This window comes from Salmo salar, chromosome ssa23 (genome assembly GCF_905237065.1).
Source record: "Salmo salar chromosome ssa23, Ssal_v3.1, whole genome shotgun sequence".
Classification (NCBI taxonomy): domain Eukaryota; kingdom Metazoa; phylum Chordata; class Actinopteri; order Salmoniformes; family Salmonidae; genus Salmo; species Salmo salar.
In genome coordinates this window covers 48,043,998-48,069,757 of record NC_059464.1, presented here as the reverse complement: position 1 = coordinate 48,069,757, position 25,760 = coordinate 48,043,998, and the positions used below count along the sequence as shown (strand labels likewise).

Sequence of the window (25,760 nt, the reverse complement as noted above, 5' to 3'; positions counted from 1 at the left end):
AGCTCCCAGCACTGTGGCATTGTTGGCACTGTTCATTGTTGTTTAACTAGCTAATGTTAGCTGGATGGCTCATTAGCTAACGTTACGTGACATGTGTACCACGACCGTTAAATATGGTCGGGGCTAGTAAACGTCTGCAAAAAAGCGTAATGAAATTGTTGCCATCAGATGTTATCCATAGGTAAATAAATCATCGGCCAGAGCGTCAATTGTGCGCTCCGAGAATGAAACGAGATGGGTAAGGCTAAAGCGTAAGAGGGTTTGAACGATGCTGAATGGGTGTTGACCAAAAGAGCTCTTCACTAGATACCAAAACATTCAAAGGCCATTTTCTCAAAAGTGAGTTTACAAGTTGATCTACTTTCAAAGCAGAATTACTTTCCCATTGTTGCTCAAATGCAGTGCATGATATACCATTTTGTAGGTCTGAGTCTCTGCCTTTATGCAATATAAAAAGCACAATTTCAAATTTTGCTACGTAAGAACGAATCCAGGTGGTGAGTCACATATGATGACAAACACAAGCAGTATCTTTAACAGCACCGTTTCTAGACAGACAACAGAGGATGTTCATGATGTTTTGATAAACAGACTATTAGAATTAGATTATGAATTATAACAGAAACTTTACCTTTTCATTTACCTTTCATAAAAAATTGTCAAATTAGTTAGAAAATAATCTTACCCCCATTTTATGCTCCACCAAAATTAAAAACACTTGATAAAATGTCAATGTGAACAGATAAAATTTGTGAAATGCACTCATTTGGGATCTGGTGTTCACTTGGGAACCTCTTTCTTATTGGTCTATTAATTCATTTTGGAGGCCAAAACTCCATCTCAAAATTCAACCCCAAAACAGGCAGAAATTTCCAGAGGTCTTTTTTAAAAATTTTCTCCCCAATTACAATCTTGTCTCATCGCTCCAACTCCCCAACGGGTTCGGGAGGCAAAGGTCGAGTCATTAGTCCTCTGAAACTTGACCCGCCAAACCACGTTTCTTAACACAAACTTCACCTCTTCAGTTAACTTTCATAAAAAATGCTAAAAATGAGCTTTAAAAGTATGTTACCCCTATTTTGTGCTCCACCTCCGCAATTATAAGTATTAAAAACACTAGATAAGATGTCAATGTGAACAGATGTGTGAAATGCAGTCATTTGGGATCTGGTGTTACCCTCAAAGGGCATTATCATCATTTACACAATTTCTCAGTATTATTATTCCAGTATTATTATTCCAGTATTATTCCAACCTCCTAGTGTTGAAACATATATACACCAGTTATGCTAATTTGGATCACCAATATGCATATACTTATTACATATGGATAGAAAACACCCTACATTTTCTAAAACTGTTTGAATGGTGTCTGTGAGTATAACAGAACTCAAATGGCAGGTCAAAACCTGAGAGATTCCTTTACAGGAAGTGGCCTGTCTGACCATTTGTTGAACTTCTTTTCCATCTCTATCATTTACTAAGGATCTCTGCTCTAACGTGACACTTCCCACGTCGTCCATAGGCGCTCAGAGCCCGGGAAAAAACAGAATGTCGTCATTCCAGCCCCAGGCTGAAACACATTATCGCCTTTCTCAAATGGCCGATCAAGAGACACTAGCTTATGCGCGTGACCCCGACCGCCCCCGCCTTTGGGATTTTTTCCTCTGTTTGCCGAAAAGGAGATTCCCTGTCGGAATATTATCGCTTTTCTACGAGAAAAATGTCGTAAAAATTGATTTTAAACAGCGGTTGACATGCTTCGAAGTACGGTAATGGAATACTTAGAATTTTATTGTCACGAATTGCGCCATGCGCGTGACACTTCTTTACTATTTTGGATAGTGTCTGGAACGCATACGAACAAAACGCCGCTATTCGGATATAACGATGGATTATTTTGGACCAAACCAACATTTGTTATTGAAGTAGCAGTCCTGGGTGTGTATTCTGACGAAGACAACAAAAGGTAATGAAACTTTTATAATAGTAAATATGATTATGGTGAGTGCTAAACTTGCCGGGTGTCTAAATAGCGAGCCCGTGATGCCTGGGCTATGTACTTAGAATATTGCAAAATGTGCTTTCACCAAAAAGCTATTTTAAAATCGGACATATCGAGTGCATAGAGGAGGTCTGTATCTATAATTCTTAAAATAATTGTTATGCTTTTTGTGAACGTTTATCGTGAGTAATTTAGTAAAATATTAGCGAATTCCCGGAAGTTTGCGGGGGTATGCTAGTTCTGAACGTCACATGCTAATGTAAAAGCTGGTTTTTTATATAAATATGAACTTGATTGAACAAAACATGCATGTATTGTATAACATAATGTCCTAGGGTTGTCATCTGATGAAGATCATCAAAGGTGAGTGCTGCATTTAGCTGTCTTCTGGGTTTTGGTGACATTATATGCTGGCTTGAAAAATGGGTGTCTGATTATTTCTGGCTTGGTACTCTGCTGACATAATCTAATGTTTTGCTTTCGTTGTAAAGCCTTTTTGAAATCGGACAGTGTGGTTAGATTAACGAGAGTCTTGTCTTTAAATGGCTGTAAAATAGTCATATGTTTGAGAAATTGAAGTAATAGGATTTTTAAGGTTTTGAAAATCGCGCCACAGGATAGCAGTGACTGTTACGTAGGTGGGACGAATTCGTCCCGCCTAGCCTAGAGAGGTTAACACCTGTCCTCACATGTGAATCCTTAAAGAGATGGGTGGGGTCGATACTGAATGGGTGCAGACAAAGAAGAGCTCTCCAGTAGGTGTACCAAAACATTCACGGCCCATTACCTCAAAAGTGGAGTTACAAGTTTATCAACATTCAAAGCAGAATTACTTTCCCATTCTTCTTCAACTGTAGTGTATGATATACTCTTTTCTATCTCTGAGTCTCTACTTTTATTCAATGTAAAAAACACAATTAAAAATGTTGCTACATATGACCGTATAGAGCCGGTCGGTCCCAGTTGTCATCTCATTGTTACTTAGGGAGCTCGCTATATTATACAGACAGTGGGTGAGTTCTGTCCCAGGTAGATGCAAAAATCGGGTAACTTTCCCAACATTCTTTGAAAACCCAGTTGGGAGATTCACGGTATCAGGAAGGAAGAAGCAGGAAATCTGGAATCCTCCATCCAGGATTTTTGAAAACTGGGGATTTTGGTAAACTTACTGGACTGTATGCGTGTTTATATTACTGCCTAGCACCAAAATCTTTTTCAAATAATTGTGGTCTTTAATTTAGACAACAATTAGTTGTGTGAAGTGTTAGTAGAGTACTGGAACCTGTATACTCCGTTGTAAACTGTAGCTGTCTTGACTACAATTGTCTAAATACACGTACCATGTTTTCTCTTGCTAATCCATGCAGGTCTGTCATCTGATTTCCAAGGAGTCTGGTGGAGATAGCTACAACCATACTCCAAGGCAGGACATTTCCCCACATCCAGGTTAAGGCCTGCTACCAGCAGGAACACGGAGCACCTCATATCTTTTAGCCTAGAAACATACAATATGTTTTTGCCTTACCTCTGCAATATGTCAAAAAAAAATTGGGCAACCTGACCAAATCCACATAGTAACATTGAGTTATAGATCTTTAATTTCTAATTTAAAGCAAATCTAATCAGCTGTAGATGTGTTCTATATACACTTTTTCTATGTTTCTGTCACATCCTGACCAGCAGATGGAGCTGTTGTAGTAGTTTGGGGGTCTGGATGTGGCAGTCTTGTGTGTGTGTGTTTGATTGTTCTGTGTGTCTTGTGACTCCTGATCAGGAACAACTGGGGATCATTGTTCCTGATTGGGAGTCATATATATATAGGAGTATGTTTGTCACTGGGGTTTGTGGGTGGTTGTTTTGCACTGCGTTTTCAAGCCTGCAAACTGTTGCTGTCGTGTTTTTGTTTCCTGTGGATGCTTTACTCCTCTTCTTTTTGAATTAAAAGAAAATGAGTATCCACAACTCTGCTGCTTTTGGTCCTCTCTACAACACCATGACATAATTTGTGATAGAACCACCCACCTCACCAGGACCAAGCAGCAGAGGAACGAGGAGTTTAGGGAACTCGAGAGGCCGCCCAAAGAATTGTTTTGGGGGGGGCACAAGGGGAGTTTTGCGGGGCAAGAATGGAGCCCCAGGCCAGCTCCCCGCACTAGCCTGGAGGTGCGTGTTCACAATCTGGTACGCCCAGTACCAGCACCACGCACCAGGCTTCAAGTGAGTGAACCCAGCCTCGCCAGTCAACAGTCACCAGAGCTGCCCGCCAGTCAACAGTCGTCAGAGCTGCCCGCCAGTCAACAGTCGTCAGAGCTGCCCACCAGTCAACAGTCGTCAGAGCTGCCCTCCAGTCAACAGTCGTCAGAACTGCCGGAGTGGCCAGACTGCCCTGAACTGCCGGAGTGGCCAGACTGCCCTGAACTGCCGGAGTGGCCAGACTGCCCTGAACTGCCGGAGTGGCCAGACTGCCCCGAACTGCCGGAGTGGCCAGACTGCCCCGAACTGCCGGAGTGGCCAGACTGCCCCGAACTGCCGGAGTGGCCAGACTGCCCCGAACTGCCGGAGTGGCCAGACTGCCCCGAACTGCCGGAGTGGCCAGACTGCCCCGAACTGCCGGAGTGGCCAGACTGCCCCGAACTGCCGGAGCGGCCAGACTGCACCGAACTTCCGGAGCGGCCAGACTGTCCCGAGCGGCCAGACTGTCCCGAGCTGCCAGACTGTCCCGACTGTCCCGAGCTGTCAGACTGCCCAGACTGTCCCGAGCTGCCAGACTGCCCAGACTGTCCCGAGCTGCCAGACTGCCCAGACTGTCCCGAGCTGCCAGACTGCCCAGACTGTCCCGAGCTGCCAGACTACCCAGACTGTCCCGAGCTGCCAGACTGTCCCGAGCTGCCAGACTGCCCAGACTGTCCCGAGCTGCCAGACTGCCCAGACTGTCCCGAGCTGCCAGACTGCCCAGACTGTCCCGAGCTGCCAGACTGCCCAGACTGCCCCGAGCTGCCAGACTGCCCCGACAACCTGGAACGGCCAGAACCGGAGCCACCTCCAGAGATAGGTGGGTGGGGGAGGGGGGGTGTAGCACAGTGCCGTTGGTGACGGCAGCCACCCTCCCTTCCCTCCCTTATTGTTTAAGGGGTTAGTGTTTATGGGTTTTGTTGGGGATTTTGTTTGTTGGTGTTTTTTTTTTTGTTAGGTGCATTCCGGGGTCTGCACCTTGAGGGGGGGTACTGTCACGTCCTGACCAGCAGATGGAGCTGTTGTAGTAGTTTGGGGGTCAGGACGTGGCAGTCTTGTGTGTGTGTGTTTGATTGTTCTGTGTGTCTTGTGACTCCTGATCAGGAACAGCTGGGGATCGTTGTTCCTGATTGGGAGTCATATATATATAGGAGTATGTTTGTCACTGGGGTTTGTGGGTGGTTGTTTTGCACTGCGTTTTCAAGCCTGCAAACTGTTGCTGTCGTGTTTTTGTTTCCTGTGGATGCTTTACTCCTCTTCTTTTTGAATTAAAAGAAAATGAGTATCCACAACTCTGCTGCTTTTTGGTCCTCTCTACAACACCATGACATAATTTGTGACAGTTTCCCGTTCTTAAGTTTCGTTTCTGCATCTTTTACTGTCATTTTGTACACCAGCTTCGAACAGTTGAAAATACAATATTTTTGGTTATGGAAAATATATTTCACAGCGGGTTCATGTGGTATAATGATTCTCTAAACAATTACTGCTTGTTTTGTAACAACCTGAAATTAGGCCTACCATTAGAATTTTAGCAACCAGCAAATGGCGGAGCAATTTCTGCATATTGCACATTTAAGTAACCTTCTGTCTTATCTAACCATACTAACATATCATACTAATCTATCTGAGTGTCCTGGATTTACATTTACTATGAGACCAGGCCGTCTATACACAGTGCCACAGTACATCTAGTCTATGAGACCAGGCTGTCAACACACAGTACATCTAGTCTATGAGACCAGGCTGTCTACACACAGTGACACAGTACATCTAGTCTATGAGACCAGGCTGTCTACACACAGTGACATAGTACATCTAGTCTATGAGACCAGGCTGTCTATTCACAGTGACACAGTACATCTAGTCTATGAGACCAGGCTGTCTACACACAGTACATCTAGTCTATGAGACCAGGCTGTCTACACACAGTGACACAGTACATCTAGTCTATGAGACCAGGCTGTCTACACACAGTGACACAGTGCATCTAGTCTATGAGACCAGGCTGTCTATACACAGTGACACAGTGCATCTAAATCAAATCAAATGTATTTATAAAGCCCTTCTTACATCAGCTGATGTCACAAAGTGCTGTACAGAAACCCAGCCTAAAACCCCAAACAGCAAGCAATGCAGGGGTAGAAGCACGGTGGCTAGGAAAAACTCCCTAGAAAGGCCAGAACCTAGGAGGAAACCTAGAGAGGAACCAGGCTATGGGGGTGGCCAGTCCTCTTCTGGCTGTGCCGGTTGGAGATTATAACAGAACATGGCCAAGATGTTCAAATGTTCATAGATGACCAGCAACAGGTCAGTACCTCAGGAGTAAATGTCAGTTGGCTTTTCATAGGCGATCATTCAGAGTATCTCTACCGCTCCTGCGGTCTCTAGAGAGTTGAAAACAGCAGGTCTGGGACAGCTAGCACATCCGGTGAACAGGTCAGGGTTCCATAGCCGCAGGCAGAACAGTTGAAACTGAAGCAGCAGCACGGCCAGGTGGACTGCGGACAGCAAGGAGTCATCAGTCCAGGTAGTCCTGAGGCATGGTCCTAGGGCTCAGGTCCTCTGAGAGAGAGAAAGAAAGAGAGAAAGTGAGAATTAGACAATTAGAGAGAGCATACATAAATTCAAACAGGGCACCGGATAAGACAGGAGAAATACTCCAGATATAACAGACCCAAGCCCCCCGACATATAAACTATTGCATAAATACTGGAGGCTGAGACAGGAGGGGTCGGGAGACACTGTGGCCCCGGACAGGGCCCCCGGACAGGGCCAAACAGGCAAGATATAATCCCACCCACTTTGTCAAAGCACAGCCCCCACACCCCTAGAGGGATATCTTCAACCACCAACTTACCATCCTGAGACAAGGTCGAGTATAGCCCACAAAGATCTCCGCCACGGTACAACCCAAGAGGGGTTGCCAACCCGGACAGGAAGATCACGTCAGTGACTCAACCCACTCAAGTGACGCAACCCTCCTAGGGACGGCATGGAAGAGCACCAGTAAGCCAGTGACTCAGCCCCTGTAATAGGGTTAGAGGCAGAGAATCCCAGTGGAGAGAGGGAAACCGGCCAGGCAGAGACAGCAAGGGTGGTTCGTTGCTCAAGTGCCTTTCCGTTCACCTTCACACTCCTGGGCCAGACTACAATCAATCATAGGACCTACTGAAGAGATAAGTCTTCAATAAAGACTTAAAGGTCGAGACTGAGTCTGCGTCTCTCACACGGACAAGCAGACCATTCCATAAAAATGGAGCTCTACAGGAGAAAGACCTGCCTCCAGCTGTTTGCTTAGAAATTCTAGGGACAGTAAGGAGGCCTGCGTCTTGTGACCGTAGCATACATGTAGGTATGTAGGTGTTACGTTCACCAGGTTCTTTGTATGTGTGTGTTTCAGGATGGCTTCCTGAGATTCTAAGGAGCTGATTGGTCGGCCCCATTGCCGATTGGAGCTCTGACCCCGCCCTCTCGTCAGGACATACAGCTGTCTGCAATTACCGACTCCTTAGGCAGCTTTAAAAGCAAGTGTTCCTTTGTTAGGAGAGAGCTTCTTGGTATGTCCTGTGTTTCGTTGTTGGTCTGTATGAATTTTTGTATAGTATTTTGTAGCCGGTCCTGCTGACGTTTGTTACTGTAATCAAAAACAGTGAAATTGTTCACTTTAGGTTTGTATTATTCTGTTTAATTTGTTCCCAGGGGGGAAGGGAAAGGCACCTTGGGATTGCTTAGGCAAGAGGCCTGCGGGCATACATATACCCGTAGTATTTACAATGTCTATGCATACTAGGTAAGACCTGGGCAGACCATCCCCTGTATTTTGGTTAGTGCGCCAGGTGGTGCTAGTTACATAAGTAGTGGTACTGTAGGAGAAGGGGCTCTTTATTTTTTACTTTCTTTGCTTTGGTTCTGTCCAGCCCCTTTTCCCCAAATTACCGTGTGAAGGAAATAAATCCCCTGTAAACGGTACTAATCTCTGCCTCTGTCATCCCGAACTGCACCTACAATCCGATACCGCTTTCCCTCCACGGGGAGTTGAGTTGTAGCAGGGTGTAGCGTTCCTTCTTCCAAGAAGCGTGCGTAACAGTACGGCAGGACCAAATCGGAAAGATAGGTAGGAGCAAGTCCATCTAATGCTTTGTAGGTTAGCCTCTCTAGGCTAGGCGGGACGAATTCGTCCCACCTACGTAAGAGTCACTGCTATCCTGTGGCGCGATTTTCAAAACCTTAAAAATCCTATTACTTCAATTTCTCAAACATATGACTATTTTACAGCCATTTAAAGACAAGACTCTCGTTAATCTAACCACACTGTCCGATTTCAAAAAGGCTTTACAACGAAAGCAAAACATTAGATTATGTCAGCAGAGTAGCAAGGCAGAAATAATCAGACACCCATTTTTCAAGCTAGCATACAATGTCACATAAACCCAAAGCCACAGCTAAATGCAGCACTAACCTTTTATGATCTTCATCAGATGACACACCTAGGACATTATGTTATACAATACATGCATGTCTGTTCAATCAAGTTCATATTTATATCAAAAAACAGCTTTTTACATTAGCATGTGACGTTCAGAACTAGCATACCCCCCGCAAACTTCCGGTGAATTTACTAACAATTTTACCAAATTACTCACGATAAACGTTCACAAAAAGCATAACAATTATTTTAAGAATTATAGATACATTACTCCTCTATGCACTCGATATGTCCGATTTTAAAATAGCTTTTCGGATGAAGCACATTTTGCAATATTCTAAGTACATAGCCCAGCCATCAAGGGCTAGCTATTTAGACACCCAGCACGTTTAGCCTTCACCAATATCAGATTTACTATTATAAAAGTTTGATTACCTTTTGTTGTCTTCGTCAGAATGCACTCCCAGGACTTCTACTTCAATAACAAATGTAGGTTTGGTCCCAAATAATCCATCTTTATATCCAAATAGCGTCGTTTTGTTCGTGCGTTCTAGACACTATCAGAATGGTAATCCAGGGTCGCGCGCATGGCGCAGAACGTGACAAAAAATGTCTAAATATTCCATTACCGTACTTCGAAGCATGTCAACCGCTGTTTAAAATCAATTTTTATGCAATTTATCTCGTAGAAAAGCGATAATATTCCGACCGGGAATCTGCAATAAGCTAAACAGCCTAATGAATATACTCCACGGGGGCTAATCGCGCACGCGCCTCATTCAATGGTCCTCTGATCGGCCACTTGGATAAGGTGATAATCTGTTTCAGCCTGAGGCTGCCTCGTCATCCTTCAGGATTTTCCCGGCTTCTGAGAGCCTATTGGAGCCCTGGGAATTGTCACGTTACAGCTAAGATCCTTACTCTTCAATAAACAGATGCAAGACGCACGACTCCTTGTCAGACAGGCCACTTCCTGCATGAAACCTTGTCAGGTTTTTGCCTGCCATAGGAGTTCTGTTATACTCACAGACACCATTCAAACAGTTTTAGAAACTTTAGGGTGTTTTCTATCCAAACCTGAACAATAATATGCATATTCTAGCTTCTGAGTTGGTGTAGGAGGCAGTTAAAAATGGGCACATATTTTTTCCAAAATTCTCAATACTGCCCCCTAGCCCAAACAGGTTAACCCATACGGCATGACGAGGTACTCATAATGGCCAGATGTGGTACTAAATGCAGTTACCCACTACCTCTCATCGCCTCGGCGATGGAGTCATTTCACGGGGCGCGCTACTTCACGAAATTGGATCTCAGGAGCGCATATAATCTGGTGCGTATCCGAGAAGGGGACGAGTGGAAAACTGCACGTCCCCCACCTTGGTGAGGGACGTGAGGCACTATGTCTCATCCTGTTCGGTGTGCGCTCAGAGTAAGGCTCCCAGGCACCTGCCTAGAGGGAAATTACATCCCTCCCGGTTCCACAACGACCATGGTCCCACCTGGCGGTGGATTTCTTGACTGATCTCCCGCCGTCTCAGGGCAACACTACGATCCTGGTCGTTGTGGACTGGTTTTCTAAGTCCTGCCGTCTGCTTCCGTTACCCGGTCTTCCTACGGCCCTGCAGACCGCGGAAGCCTTATTCACCCACGTCTTCCGGCACTACGGGGTGCCCGAGGATATCGTCTCAGATCGAGGCCCCCAGTTCACGTCCCGAGTGTGGCGGGCGTTTATGGAGCGACTGGGGGTTTCGGTCAGTATGACCTCGGGGTTTCACCCCGAAAGTAATGGGCAGGTGGAAAGGGTAAACCAGGAGGTGGGCAGGTTCCTGCGGTCCTACTGCCAGGACCGGCCAGGGGAGTGGGCAAGGTTCGTGCCATGGGCCGAAATGGCTCAGAACTCTTTGCGCCACTCCTCCACCAACATGTCAACATTCCAATGTGTGTTGGGTTATCAGCCGGTCCTGGGGCCATAAGTGAGACAACCACATGTCACAGTCATAGTGTCTTCAGATAGCTAGGTGAGACAACCACATGTCACAGTCATAGTGTCTTCAGATAGCTAGGTGAGACAACCACATGTCACAGTCATAGTGTCTTCAGATAGCTAGGTGAGACAACCACAGTCATAGTCATAGTATCTTCAGATAGCTAGGTGAGACAACCACAGTCATAGTATCTTCAGATAGCTAGGTGAGACAACCACAGTCATAGTATCTTCAGATAGCTAGGTGAGACAACCACATGTCACAGTTGTAGTGTCTTCAGATAGCTAGGTGAGACAACCACATGTCACAGTCATAGTGTCTTCAGATAGCTAGGTGAGACAACCACAGTCATAGTGTCTTCAGATAGCTAGGTGAGACAACGACAGTCATAGTATCTTCAGATAGCTAGGTGAGACAACCACAGTCATAGTATCTTCAGATAGCTAGGTGAGACAACCACAGTCATAGTATCTTCAGATAGCTAGGTGAGACAACCACAGTCATAGTGTCTTCAGATAGCTAGGTGAGACGACCACAGTCATAGTACCTTCAGATAGCTAGGTGAGACAACCACATGTCACAGTCATAGTATCTTCAGATAGCTAGGTGAGACAACCACATGTCACAGTCATAGTATCTTCAGATAGCCTCTTGAGGATACCCTAGGATAGGGGGCGCCACAGCGCATTTTGAAAAAAAATCGTTCCCATTTTCAACGGCCTACTAATCAAACTCAGAAGATAGGGCATGCATATACTTATTATATATGGATAGAAAACACTCTAAAGTTTCTAAAACTGTTTGAATGGTGTCTGTGAGTATAACAGAACTCATTTGGCAGGCAAAACCCTGAGACATTTTCTGACAGGAAGTGGATACCTGATGTGTTGTATTGAGTTTAAACCTATCCCATTGAAAAACACAGGGGTTTAGGAATATTTTGGCACTTCCTATTGCTTCCACTAGATGTCGCCAGTCCTTTCACAGTGGTTTGAGCCTTATAGAGTCAAAACTCAGTGAATGACAGGAGTTTGAAATTGGTCACAGGGGATGGGCCATCACCATTATGACGCCGGCGGCCATGTCTGCCCCCACCTTTGGAAACGGTTTTAAAGGCAATGAAATCATCCCCCTCGAATCTTATTGGCTCTCTTGGTGTTAGAGGCCCTGAACATTTATTTTATACAACGTTTGACATGTTTGAACGAACCTACATGCGCGAGGATTACTTTCAGTATGAAGTGCAGAGCTGCGTTTGGAGAGAGCCATAGGACGCGCTACCAACATCAGGCTAATGGAACGTGAAGTATGGCCTTTTTGACCGAAAATACATCTGTTGTGGACCTGGGATGCTTTCTGATGAAGACAACTAAAGGTAGGCGATTATTGACAATATTATTGAAGATGAGATGGTTCATACTGTTGCGTCCAAGATGGCGCCGAGCACTGTATATTAGCTGATTTTCTGAGTATCGCATCTCCTTTTATCGCAAAGTGTGATTACCCAGTAAAGTTAATTTAAAATCTGGTATGACGGGTGTTCTCAAGAGATATTCATCTATAAATGTTAGATTGACAATATACATTTAAAAAATCGTTATAGTATAGCAATTTATTGAAACGTAGCATTGTTTACCGGGACGCTTTTGAGGGGAAATTAGGTAGTCAACGTCAGACAGAGATGTAAAATGCTGTTTTTATATATAAATATGACCTTTATTGAACAAAAGAATGCATGCATTGTATAACATGATGTCCTAGGGGTGCCATCTGATGAAGTTTGTAAAAGGTTAGTGCTACATTTAGCTGTTTATTGATAATATGTGATGGAAGTGGTTGGTCGGAAAATGGCTATGAAGCTGCTTTTTACGATGGACTCATCTAATATAATCTAATGATTTGCTTTTCCTGTAAAACCTTTTTGAAATCGGACGACGTGGGTCGATTCAGGAGAGGTGTATCTATAAAAAAAAAAAAATATTTTTTATTTTTGTAAAAAATTATGATAATTTTTTAATGCTAATTGGCGATATGATTTTTCGCTGGATTTTGATCCCGCAAACGGGATCAGATGCTCAAGAGGATAGCTAGGTGAGACAACCACAGTCATAGTGTCTTCAGATAGCTAGGTGAGACAACCACAGTCATAGTATCTTCAGATAGCTAGGTGAGACAACCACAGTCATAGTATCTTCAGATAGCTAGGTGAGACAACCACATGTCACAGTCATAGTGTCTTCAGATAGCTAGGTGAGACAACCACAGTCCTAGTATCTTCAGATAGCTAGGTGAGACAACCACAGTCATAGTGTCTTCAGATAGCTAGGTGAGACAACCACATGTCACAGTTGTAGTGTCTTCAGATAGCTAGGTGAGAAAACCACAGTCATAGTATCTTCAGATAGCTAGGTGAGACAACCACAGTCATAGTGTCTTCAGATAGCTAGGTGAGACAACCACAGTCATAGTGTCTTCAGATAGCTAGGTGAGACAACCACGTCACAGTCATAGTGTCTTCAGATAGCTAGGTGAGACAACCACATACCACAGTCTTAGTATCTTCAGATAGCTAGGTGAGACAACCACATACCACAGTCATAGTATCTTCAGATAGCTAGGTGAGACAACCACAGTCATAGTGTCTTCAGATAGCTAGGTGAGACAACCACAGTCATAGTGTCTTCAGATAGCTAGGTGAGACAACCACAGTCATAGTGTCTTCAGATAGCTAGGTGAGACAACCACATACCACAGTCATAGTATCTTCAGATAGCTAGGTGAGACAACCACTGTCATAGTATCTTCAGATAGCTAGGTGAGACAACCACAGTCATAGTATCTTCAGATAGCTAGGTGAGACAACCACAGTCATAGTGTCTTCAGATAGCTAGGTGAGACAACCACACGTCACAGTCGTAGTAAGTTATCAGTACTAGTAGGACAAGACAGGTGCAAATTTGTTAATATTTTTTTTTTGCTTGATGACATACACCGCGTTCATCAGAAGGGATAAATGCTTTTTAAGAACATTCAGATAGCTAGGTGAGACAACCACAGTCATAGTATCTTCAGATAGCTAGGTGAGACAACCACATGTCACAGTCATAGTGTCTTCAGATAGCTAGGTGAGACAACCACAGTCATAGTGTCTTCAGATAGCTAGGTGAGACAACCACATACCACAGTCATAGTATCTTCAGATAGCTAGGTGAGACAACCACATACCACAGTCATAGTATCTTCAGATAGCTAGGTGAGACAACCACAGTCATAGTGTCTTCAGATAGCTAGGTGAGACAACCACATACCACAGTCATAGTGTCTTCATATAGCTAGGTGAGACAACCACAGTCATAGTGTCTTCAGATAGCTAGGTGAGACAACCACATGTCACAGTTGTAGTGTCTTCAGATAGCTAGGTGAGAAAACCACAGTCATATTATCTTCAGATAGCTAGGTGAGACAACCACATGTCACAGTCATAGTGTCTTCAGATAGCTAGGTGAGACAACCACATACCACAGTCATAGTATCTTCAGATAGCTAGGTGAGACAACCACAGTCATAGTATCTTCAGATAGCTAGGTGAGACAACCACAGTCATAGTATCTTCAGATAGCTAGGTGAGACAACCACAGTCATAGTATCTTCAGATAGCTAGGTGAGACAACCACAGTCATAGTGTCTTCAGATAGCTAGGTGAGACAACCACACGTCACAGTCGTAGTAAGTTATCAGTACTAGTAGGACAAGACAGGTGCAAATTTGTTAATATTTTTTTTTGCTTGATAACATACACCGCGTTCATCAGAAGGGATAAATGCTTTTTAAGAACATTTGACCTCTAGATTCTCTCTCCCTCTGCCTCTGCCTCTCTCTCTCTTTCCTCTCCTCTCTCTTCCCCCTCTCTCTCCCTTTCTCCCTCTCACTCTCTCTTCTCTCCTTTCCTCTCCTCTCTCCTCCCTCTCTCCCTTTCTCCCTCTCCCTCTCTCTCACCCTCTCCTCTCTTTCTCGCCCTCTCCTCTCTCTCTCTCTCCCTCCTTCTCTCTGGTCCTCTCCTCTTCTCTCCTCTCCCCCCCCATGCTGTTATTCCCTCCCCCCAGCCTACTTTAATCCAGTAGACTGCTCCAAGCTCCTGACCACCTCCCTCTCTCTCTCTCTCTCTCTCTCTCTCTCTCTCTCTCTCTCTCTCCCCCCCCCCATGCTGTTATTCCCTCCCCCCAGCCTACTTTAATCCAGTGGACTGCTCCAAGCTCCTGACCACCTCTCCCTCCCTCCGCTCAGCCTACTTTAATCCAGTGGACTGCTCCAAGCTCCTGACCACCTCTCCCTCTCTGTCTCCCCCCCCCATGCTGTTATTCCCTCCCCCCAGCCTACTTTAATCCAGCTGACTGCTCCAAGCTCCTGACCACCTCTCCTCTCCCTCCCCCATTCTACTTTAATCCAGTGGACTGCTCCAAGCTCCTGACCACCTCTCCCTCTCTGTCTCTCTCCCCCCCATGCTGTTATTCCCTCCCCCCAGCCTACTTTAATCCAGTGGACTGCTCCAAGCTCCTGACCACCTCTCCCTCCCTCCGCTCAGCCTACTTTAATCCAGTGGACTGCTCCAAGCTCCTGACCACCTCTCCCTCTCTGTCTCTCCCCCCCCATGCTGTTATTCCCTCCCCCCAGCCTACTTTAATCCAGTGGACTGCTCCAAGCTCCTGACCACGGACCAGTATGACCAGATCAGGGTGTACTCTGATTGGTCAACTCCTCAGCAGATTATCCAGCGCCTCACACCTATCAAGGTGAGGCATTGTGGGTGGGTGGGTTTATGTGTGTGTCTCTCTCTCTCTCGTTGACTCAAAAGCTTCATCTTCAATCTTTGTTTGTGTCTCCAGGTGCCCTGAGGACCATCGATATCTACGATGCCAACACAGGAGAGCTGGCATGCCAACTACTGGACCCCAACGCCCCTGGCATCATATCTGTGAGTACACATTAGAAATGTAGCCTTAGTTTAATGTCATTGTTAGCCTGTAGCCTTAGTTTAATGTCATTGTTAGCCTGTAGCCTTAGTTTAATGCTAGTGTTAGCCTGTAGCCTTAGTTTAATGCTAGTGTTAGCCTGTAGCCTTAGTTTAATGTCAGTGTTAGCCTGTAGCCTTAGTTTAATGTCATTGTTAGCCTGTAGCCTTAGTTTAATGTCATTGTTAGCCTGTAGCCTTAGTTTAATGTCAGTGTTAGCCTGTAGCCTTAGATTAATGTCATTGTTAGCCTGTAGCCTTAGTTTAATGTCATTGTTAGCCTGTAGCCTTAGTTTAATGTCAGTGTTAGCCTGTAGCCTTAGTTTAATGTCATTGTTAGCCTGTAGCCTTAGTTTAATGTCAGTGTTAGCCTGTAGCCTTAGTTTAATGTCAGTGTTAGCCTGTAGCCTTATTTTAATGTCAGTGTTAGCCTGTAGCCTTAGTTTAATGTCAGTGTTAGCCTGTAGCCTTAGTTTAATGTCAGTGTTAGCCTGTAGCCTTAGTTTAATGTCATTGTTAGCCTGTAGCCTTAGTTTAATGTCAGTGTTAGCCTGTAGCCTTAGTTTAATGTCAGTGTTAGCCTGTAGCCTTAGTTTAATGTCAGTGTTAGCCTGTAGCCTTAGTTTAATGTCAGTGTTAGCCTGTAGCCTTAGTTTAATGTCAGTGTTAGCTTGTAGCCTTAGTTTAATGTCAGTGTTAGCCTGTAGCCTTAGTTTAATGTCAGTGTTAGCCTGTAGCCTTAGTTTAATGTCAGTGTTAGCTTGTAGCCTTAGTTTAATGTCAGTGTTAGCCTGTAGCCTTAGTTTAATGTCAATGTTAGCTTGTAGCCTTAGTTTAATGTCAGTGTTAGCCTGTAGCCTTAGTTTAATGTCAATGTTAGCCTGTAGCCTTAGTTTAATGTCAGTGTTAGCCTGTAGCCTTAGTTTAATGCCAGTGTTAGCCTGTAGCCTTAGTTTAATGTCAGTGTTAGCCTGTAGCCTTAGTTTAATGTCAATGTTAGCCTGTAGCCTTAGTTTAATGTCAGTGTTAGCCTGTAGCCTTAGTTTAATGTCAATGTTAGCCTGTAGCCCTTGGACTTTGATATGGAAAGTGATGAAGCTGTTTGTTACAAGTCTTCAATGATGTATTTGTGCTGCACTATTGTTCAAGCCATCATTGGGTCAAAAATAATGCCAATTTTTAAATCTCTGCACACCTTCCTTTCCAGGTCAACAAGTTCAATCCGATGGGAGATGTTTTAGGATCTGGAATGGGTGAGTCTGTGTTTTTTAAATACTGGACTATATTTGTAGTCTCAGCACCCAGGATCAAATCAGCTAAGAGACTAACTATGTTTGTAGCTGGAAATATTCTAAAGCGTTTGATTCTTTTGCTAAAAAATCAGTGTTCAACTTGGGAATAGGGTGCCAGCCCTGGTCAAAAGTAGTGCACTATATAGGGAATAGGGTGCCTGCCCTGGTCAAAAGTAGTGCACTATATAGGGAATAGGGTGCCAGCCCTGGTCAAAAGTAGTGCACTATATAGGGAATAGGGTAGCAGCCCTGGTCAAAGGTAGTGCAATACATAGGGAATAGGGTGCCTGCCCTGGTCAAAAGTAGTGTACTACATAGGGAATAGGGCTCTGGTCTAAAGTAGTGCACGATATAGGGAATAATGTGCCATTTGGGACAATAAGGCTTTTGTGTTCCACCACAGGAGTGAACATCCTAGTGTGGAACAGAAGTGAGACATTTGCTGGTAAGCAGCAGAGAGGAGAGCTACAACAGGAAGCAGGAGTCCAGGTTGGCAGAGGTAGAGGCCAGCGGAGGAGAAGAGGGGAGGCTCGGAGGAGGGGGGAGGGACGGGGGGAGGATGAGGACGACATTGGGAAGCTGAAGAAGAAGCTGTCTTCCTCCTCGACGACCAGAACCAGAACATCCAGGGACAAACAGCACAACAGCCAGACACGGAAGGGTCCAGATAAATAATCAGGGAGAAGGAGAGAGGTTGTTTGTGATGTTTGAAAGAGTTACGTAGTTATTTCTGTGACATTGTCGTATACAGGTAACTACCAAAATAAAGGAAACACCAACATAAAGTGTCTTAATATTGCGTTTGGCCACCACCAACCGCCAGAACAGATTCAATGCACCTTGGCATAGATTCTACAAGTGTCTGGAACTCTATTGGAGGGATGCGACACCATTCTTCCACGAGAAATTACATCAATTGGTGTTTTTTGTTGATGGAAAACACTGTCTCAGGCACCACTCCAGAAACTCCCCATAAGTACATTTACATTTTTAGTCATTTAGCAGACACTCTTATCCAGAGCGACTTACAGTAGTGAATGCATACATTTCATATTATTTTTTTTTTTTTCTTCTCCGTACTGGTCCCCCGTGGGAATCGAACCCACAACCCAGGCGTTGCAAACACCATGCTCTACCAACTGAGCTACACGGGACCAAGTATTGAACTGGGTTGAGATCTGGTGACTGAGACACACCCTCTATGTTCCTTTGAGAGCCCTCTTTCAGTCACTGAGACACACCCTCTATGTTCCTTTGAGAGCCCTCTTTCAGTCACTGAGATCTCTTCTTCTAGCCATAATGGGCAACTGGGAATTTTTATACGTGACCCTAAGAATGATGGGATGTTCATTTCTTAATTAACACAGGAACCTGTGTGGAAGCACCTACTTTCAATAAATGTTGTATCCCTCATTTACTCAAGTGTTTATTTTGTCAGTTACCTGTTTGCAATCTGTTACCTTTTTCTTGTTCAAATTATGTGTTTTATTGAAATGCTCCATTCACATTTGTTATGAACAGGAGACAATCGTGACTTTTTACCTTTATTTAACTAGGCAAGTCAGTTAAGAACAAATTCTTATTTTCAATGACAGCCTAGTTCAGGGGCAGAACGACAGATTTTTCAGCTATTTTGTCAGCTCGGGGATTTGATCCAGCAACATTTCGGTTACTAGTCCAACGCTCTAACCACTAGGCTACCCTGCCGCCCCTCCACTCTAACCACTAGACTACCCTGCCGCCCCTCCACTCTAACCACTAGACTACCCTGCCGCCCCTCCACTCTAACCACTAGACTACCCTGCCGCCCCTCCACTCTAACCACTAGACTACCCTGCCGCCCCTCCACTCTAACCACTAGACTACCTGCCTCCCCTACACTCTAACCACTAGGCTACCTGCCACCTCTACACTCTAACCACTAGGCTACCCTGCCGCCCCTCCACTCTAACCACTAGGCTACCTGCCACCTCTACACTCTAACCACTAGGCTACCTGCCGCCCCTCCACTCTAACCACTAGGCTACCCTGCCGCCTCTACACTCTAACCACTAGGCTACCTGCCGCCCCTCCACTCTAACCACTAGGCTACCCTGCCACCTCTACACTCTAACCACTAGACTACCTGCCGCCCCTCCACTCTAACCACTAGGCTACCCTGCCGCCTCTACACTCTAACCACTAGGCTACCTGCCGCCCCTCCACTCTAACCACTAGGCTACCTGCCACCTCTACACTCTAACCACTAGGCTACCTGCCACCTCTACACTCTAACCACTAGGCTACCTGCCACCTCTACACTCTAACCACTAGGCTACCCTGCCGCCCCTCCACTCTAACCACTAGGCTACCTGTCACCTCTCCACTCTAACCACTAGGCTACCTGCCACCTCTACACTCTAACCACTAGGCTACCCTGCCGCCCCTCCACTCTAACCACTAGACTACCTGCCACCTCTACACTCTAACCACTAGGCTACCTGTCACCTCTACACTCTAACCACTAGGCTACCCTGCCGCCCCTCCACTCTAACCACTAGGCTACCTGCCACCTCTACACTCGAACCACTAGACTACCTGCCACCTCTACACTCGAACCACTAGACTACCTGCCTCATCTACACTCTAACCACTAGGCTACCCTGCCGCCCCTCCACTCTAACCACTAGACTACCTACCACCTCTCCACTCTAACCACTAGGCTACCCTACCACCTCTACACTCTAACCACTAGGCTACCTACCACCTCTACACTCTAACCACTAGGCTACCCTGCCGCCCCACTTTGACTCCACGCAACATAAAATCCACAGATGTTTGAAATATGTCTCTCAACATTGATCACTGTTCAGTGTTTCCAAGATATATCTTGTGTTTCAGATGTTTCATATACCTCTGTTTCCGGTGATAAATTGTTACTTTTTTATAAACTTTTTATACTTTATTAAACATTTTAATTTTGAGCTTGAACTTGATTTGTGTATTTATTCTTCACCTTAAACTGATGAATAGTTAACCTGGTCCATTAAACTGATGACTAGTTAACCTGGTCCATTAAACTGATGAATAGTTAACCTGGTCCCATTAAACTGATGAATAGTTAACCTGGTCCCATTAAACTGATGAATAGTTAACCTGGTCCCATTAAACTGATGAATAGTTAACCTGGTCCCATTAAACTGATGAATAGTTAACCTGGTCCCATTAAACTGATGAATAGTTAACCTGGTCCCATTAAACTGATGAATAGTTAACCTGGTCCCATTAAACTGATGAATAGTTAACCTGGTCCCATTAAACTGATGAATAGTTAACCTGGTCCCTTAAACTGATGACTAGTTAACCTGGTCCCTTAAACTGATGAATAGTTAACCTGGTCCATTAAACTGATGAATGGTTAACCTGGTCCATTAAACTGATGAATAGGTAACCTGGTCCCTTAAACTGATGAATAGTTAACCTGGTCCATTAAACTGATGAATGGTTAACCTGGTCCATTAAACTGATGAATGGTTAACCTGGTCCCTTAAACTGATGAATGGTTAACCTGGTCCATTAAACTGATGAATAGTTAACCTGGTCCCTTAAACTGATGAATGGTTAACCTGGTCCATTAAACTGATGAATGGTTAACCTGGTCCATTAAACTGATGAATGGTTAACCTGGTCCATTAAACTGATGAATAGTTAACCTGGTCCATTAAACTGATGAATAGTTAACCTGGTCCATTAAACTGATGAATGGTTAACCTGGTCCATTAAACTGATGAAGGGTTAACCTGGTCCCTTAAACTGATGACTAGTTAACCTGGTCCATTAAACTGATGAATAGTTAACCTGGTCCCATTAAACTGATGAATAGTTAACCTGGTCCCATTAAACTGATGAATAGTTAACCTGGTCCCATTAAACTGATGAATAGTTAACCTGGTCCCATTAAACTGATGAATAGTTAACCTGGTCCATTAAACTGATGAATGGTTAACCTGGTCCCTTAAACTGATGAATGGTTAACCTGGTCCCTTAAACTGATGAATAGTTAACCTGGTCCATTAAACTGATGAATGGTTAACCTGGTCCATTAAACTGATGAATGGGTAACCTGGTCCCTTAAACTGATGAATAGTTAACCTGGTCCATTAAACTGATGAATGGTTAACCTGGTCCATTAAACTGATGAATGGTTAACCTGGTCCCTTAAACTGATGAATAGTTAACCTGGTCCCTTAAACTGATGAATAGTTAACCTGGTCCCTTAAACTGATGAATGGTTAACCTGGTCCATTAAACTGATGAATAGTTAACCTGGTCCCTTAAACTGATGAATAGTTAACCTTGTCCATTAAACTGATGAATAGTTAACCTGGTCCATTAAACTGATGAATGGTTAACCTGGTCCATTAAACTGATGAATAGTTAACCTGGTCCCTTAAACTGATCACTAGTTAACCTGGTCCATTAAACTGATGAATAGTTAACCTGGTCCCATTAAACTGATGAATAGTTTTAACCTGGTCCCTTAAACCGATGAATAGTTAACCTGGTCCCATTAAACTGATGAATAGTTAACCTGGTCCCTTAAACTGATGAATAGTTAACCTGGTCCCTTAAACTGATAAATAGTTAGCCTGGTCCCAGGTCAGTTTGTGCTGCCTTGCCAACTCATGTCTTACCAAGTGGTATTTTGCAATACATCACAAACAGATCTGGGACCAGGCTACTGAACGGTCCGTTTTCTAATCTAAGTAAATGTTGTGATGGCGTCTGGTCTACGCAGTTCGTTGACTGTAACATTAGCTAAACGTGTCAGCACCTCTCCCCATTTCTCCTGTTTAAGATTGGAGGGGATAATAGTTTTTTTTCTGAGCATGGGCTTGTTTCTATACAGCATATTATCGTTCATATTCCATTGACCCAGTTCAACGTTAACATCGATAGGTTTAGGCTACTACATGATACTCTAATTTTCCCTGTACCCATCATGAGGTTGCTACAACCTAGGCGATGAATCAAAGATTACAGTGTAGGTGCACGCAGGTCGAGAGACAAATTGTCTATCACCTTGATTACGCCAGTGACACATTCAAAACCGACCTTGCACACTCTTGCCTGCATCAAATCTAATCAAATAAAATTGTATTTGTCACGTGCGCCGAATACAACGGGTGTAGACCTTACCGTGAAATGCTTACTTTACAAACCCTTAACCAACAATGCAGTTTTTTGAAAATAAAGTTACAAAATAAACTAATGTAAAAAAATAAATAAAAGTAACACAATAAAATAATAACGAGGCTATATACAGGGGGTACAGGTGCGGGTACGAGTTAGTCGAGGTAATTTGTACATGTAGGTAGGGGTGAAGTGAATATGCATAGATAATAAACATTGAGTAGCAGAAGCGTAAAAACAAAGGGGGGGGATGTGTCAATGTAAATAGACCGGGTAGCCATTTGATTAATTGTTCAGCAGTCTTATGGCTTGGGGGTAGAATCTGAGCCTTTTGGACCTATACTTGGTGCTCCGGTACCGCTTGTACTATGCCGTACGCGCTACCCTCTGTAGTTTCTCACGGTCGGATACCGAGCAGTTGCCATACCAGGCGGGGATGCAACCAGTCAGGATGCTCTCGATGGTGCAGCTGTAGAACTTTTTGAGGATCTGGGGACCCGTGCCAAATCTTTTCAGTCTCCTGAGGGGGAATAGGTTTTGTTGTGCCCTTTTCACGACTGTGTTTGGACCAGGATAGTTTGTTGTTGATGTGGACACCAAGAAAATTGAAACTCTCGACCCTGTCGATGAGAATGGGGGAGTGTTCGGCCCTCCTTTTCCTGTAGTCCACGATCATCTCCTTTGTCTTTCTCACATTGAGGGAGAGGTTGTTGTCCTGGCACCATACTGCCAGTTCCCTGACCTCCTCCTTATAGGCTGTCTCATCACTGTCAGTGATCAGGCCTACCATTTACATTTTACAATTAAGTCATTTAGCAGACACTCTTATAGTAGTGAATGCATACATTTCATACATTTTTTTCCTCTGTACTGGTCCCCCGTGGGAATCGAACCCACAACCCTTGCGTTGCAAACACCATGCTCTACCAACTGAGCCACACGGGACCTAGCACAGTTGTGTCGTCAGCAAACTTAATGATGGTGTTGGAGTCGTGCCCGGCCACGCAGTCATGGGTGAACAGGGAGTACAGGAGGGGACTGAGCACGCACCCCTGAGGGGTCCCTGTGTTGAGGATCAGTGTGGCAGATGTGTTGTTACCTACTCTTACCACCAGGGGGCGATGTCGTATGAATTCTAATCAGAAAGGAAGAGAGACTGCAGATTCTTTCAAACAACAATTTAATTATAAGATGGAGCAATTAACCTGCTGAGTTGTTAATGACCAACGGTCAGAGTTCTCCCTCTCCTTTTATCAATATGACAGTTGGCAGATGTGTAGAAACAGGGGCAGAACAGAGTATACAAAAGCTTGTCTTTGAAGATGACTGACGTTGACGAGGGCTCACACTCAGTAGATCAGCATTCAACACCATAGTACCCTCCAAGCTCATCATTAAGCTGGAGGTCCTGGATCTGAACCCCGCCCTGTGCAACTGGATCCTAAACAACACAGCCGCCACGCTGATCCTCAACACTGGGGCCCCACAAGGGTGCGTGCTCAGCTCCCTCCTGTATTCCGTGGCCATGCACGCCTCCAACTCAATCATCAAGTCTGCAGACGACACAACAGTAGTAGGCTTGATTACCAACAATGACGAGACAGGCTACAGGGAGGAGGTGAGGACCATGGGGAGTGTGTTGTCAGGAAAATAAGCTCTCACTCAACTTCAACAAAACAAAGGAGATGATCGTGGACTTCAGAAAACAACAGAGGGAGCAGCTCCTATCCACATCGACGGGACCACAGTGGAGAAGGTGGAAAGCTTCAAGTTACTCGGCGTACACATCACTGACAAACTGAAATGGTACTCCCACACAGACAGTGTGGTGAAGAAGGCGCAATAGTGCCTCTTCAACCTCAGGAGGCTGAAGAAATTTGCGTGGCACATTAAACCCTCACAAACTTTTACAGATGTACAATTTAGAGCATCCTGTCTGGCTGTATCACCGCCTGGTATGGCAACTGCACCGCCCGCAACCGCAGGAGATTCCAGAGGGTGGTGCGGTCTGCCCAACGCATCACCGGGGGTAAACTACCTGCCCTCCTGTACACCTACAGCACCTGATGTAACAGGAAGGCCAAAAAGATCATCAAGGACAACAACCACCCAAGCCACTGCCTGTTCACCCCGCTATCATCCAGATGGCAAGGTCAGTATAGGTGCATCAAAGCCGGGACCGCGAGACTGAAAAACAGCTTCTATCTCAAGGCCATCAGACTGTTAAATAGCCATCACTAGCACATAGAGGCTGCTGCCTACATACAGTTGAAGTCGGAAGTTTACATACACCTTGGCCAAATACATTTAAACTCAGTTTTTCACAATTCCTGACATTTCATCCAAGTAAAAATGTCCTGTTTTAGAAATGTTTTTGAAATGTCAGAATAATAGTAGAGAGAATGATTTATTTCAGCTTTTATTTCTTTCATCACATTCCCAGTGGGTCAGAAGTTTACATACGCTCAATTTGTATTTGGTAGCATTGCCTTTAAATTGTTTAACTTGGGTCAAATGTTTCGGGTAGCCTTCCACAAGCTTCCCACAATAAGTTGGGTGAATTTTGACCCATTCCTCCTGACAGAGCTGGTGTAACTGAGTCAGGTTTGTAGGCCTCCTTGCTCAAAAACGCTTTTTCAGTTCTGCCCACACATTTTCTATGGGATTGAGGTCAGGGCTTTGTGATGGCCACTCCAATACCTTGACTTTGTTGTCCTTAAGCTATTTTGCCACAACTTTGGAAGTATGCTTGGGGTCAATGTCCATTTGCAACCAAGCTTTAACTTCCTGACTGATGTCTTGAGATGTTGTTTCAATATATCCACCTAATGTTCCTTTCTCATGATGCCATCTATTTTGTGAAGTGCACCAGTCCCTCCTACAGCAAAGCACCCCCACAACATGATGCTGCCACCCCCGTGCTTCATGGTTGGGATGGTGCTCTTCGGCTTGCAAGCCTCCACCTTTTTCCTCCAAACATAACGATGGTCATTATGGCCAAACGGTTCTATTTTTGTTTCATCAGACCAGAGGACATTTGTCGAAAAAGTACGATCTTTGTCCCCATGGGCAGTTGCAAACCGTAGTCTGGCTTTTTTATGGCGGTTTTGGAGCAGTGGCTTCTTCCTTGCTGAGCGGCCTTTCAGGTTATGTCGATATAGGACTCGTTTTACTGTGGATATAGATACTTTTGTACCTGTTTCCTCCAGCATCTTCACAAGGTCCTTTGCTGTTGTTCTGGGATTGATTTGCACTTTTCGCACCAAAGTACGTTCATCTCGAGGAGACAGAATGCGTCTCCTTCCTGAAAGGTTTGAAGGCTGCGTGGTCCCATGGTGTTTATACTTGCGTACTATTGTTTGTACAGATGAACGTGGTGCCTTCAGGCGTTTGGAAATTGCTCCCAAGGATGAACCAGACTTGTGGTCTACAATTATTTTTATGAAGTCTTGGCTGATTTCTTTTGATTTCTCATGATGTCAAGCAAAGAGGCACTGAGTTTGAAGGTAGGCCTTGAAATACATCCACAGGTATACCTTCAATTGACTCAAATGATGTCAATTAGCCTATCAGAAGCTTCTAAAGCCATGACATCATTTTCTGGAATTTACCAAGCTGTTTAAAAGCACAGTCA

The 25,760-nt window shown here is 44.6% G+C and overlaps 1 protein-coding gene across 1 annotated transcript; it reads left to right on the top strand.

Moving 5' to 3' along the window:
- The first annotated feature begins 234 nt into the window (after positions 1-234).
- Positions 235-18,371, top strand: LOC123729839 (DNA damage-binding protein 2-like). The gene is made up of 5 exons (XM_045706207.1): positions 235-238; positions 15,326-15,444; positions 15,507-15,626; positions 16,870-16,915; positions 17,358-18,371. Exons 1-5 carry the CDS (start codon positions 235-237, stop codon positions 17,627-17,629), a joined length of 561 nt encoding a protein of 186 aa, XP_045562163.1. The 3' UTR covers positions 17,630-18,371.
- Positions 18,372-25,760: the final 7,389 nt, after the last annotated feature.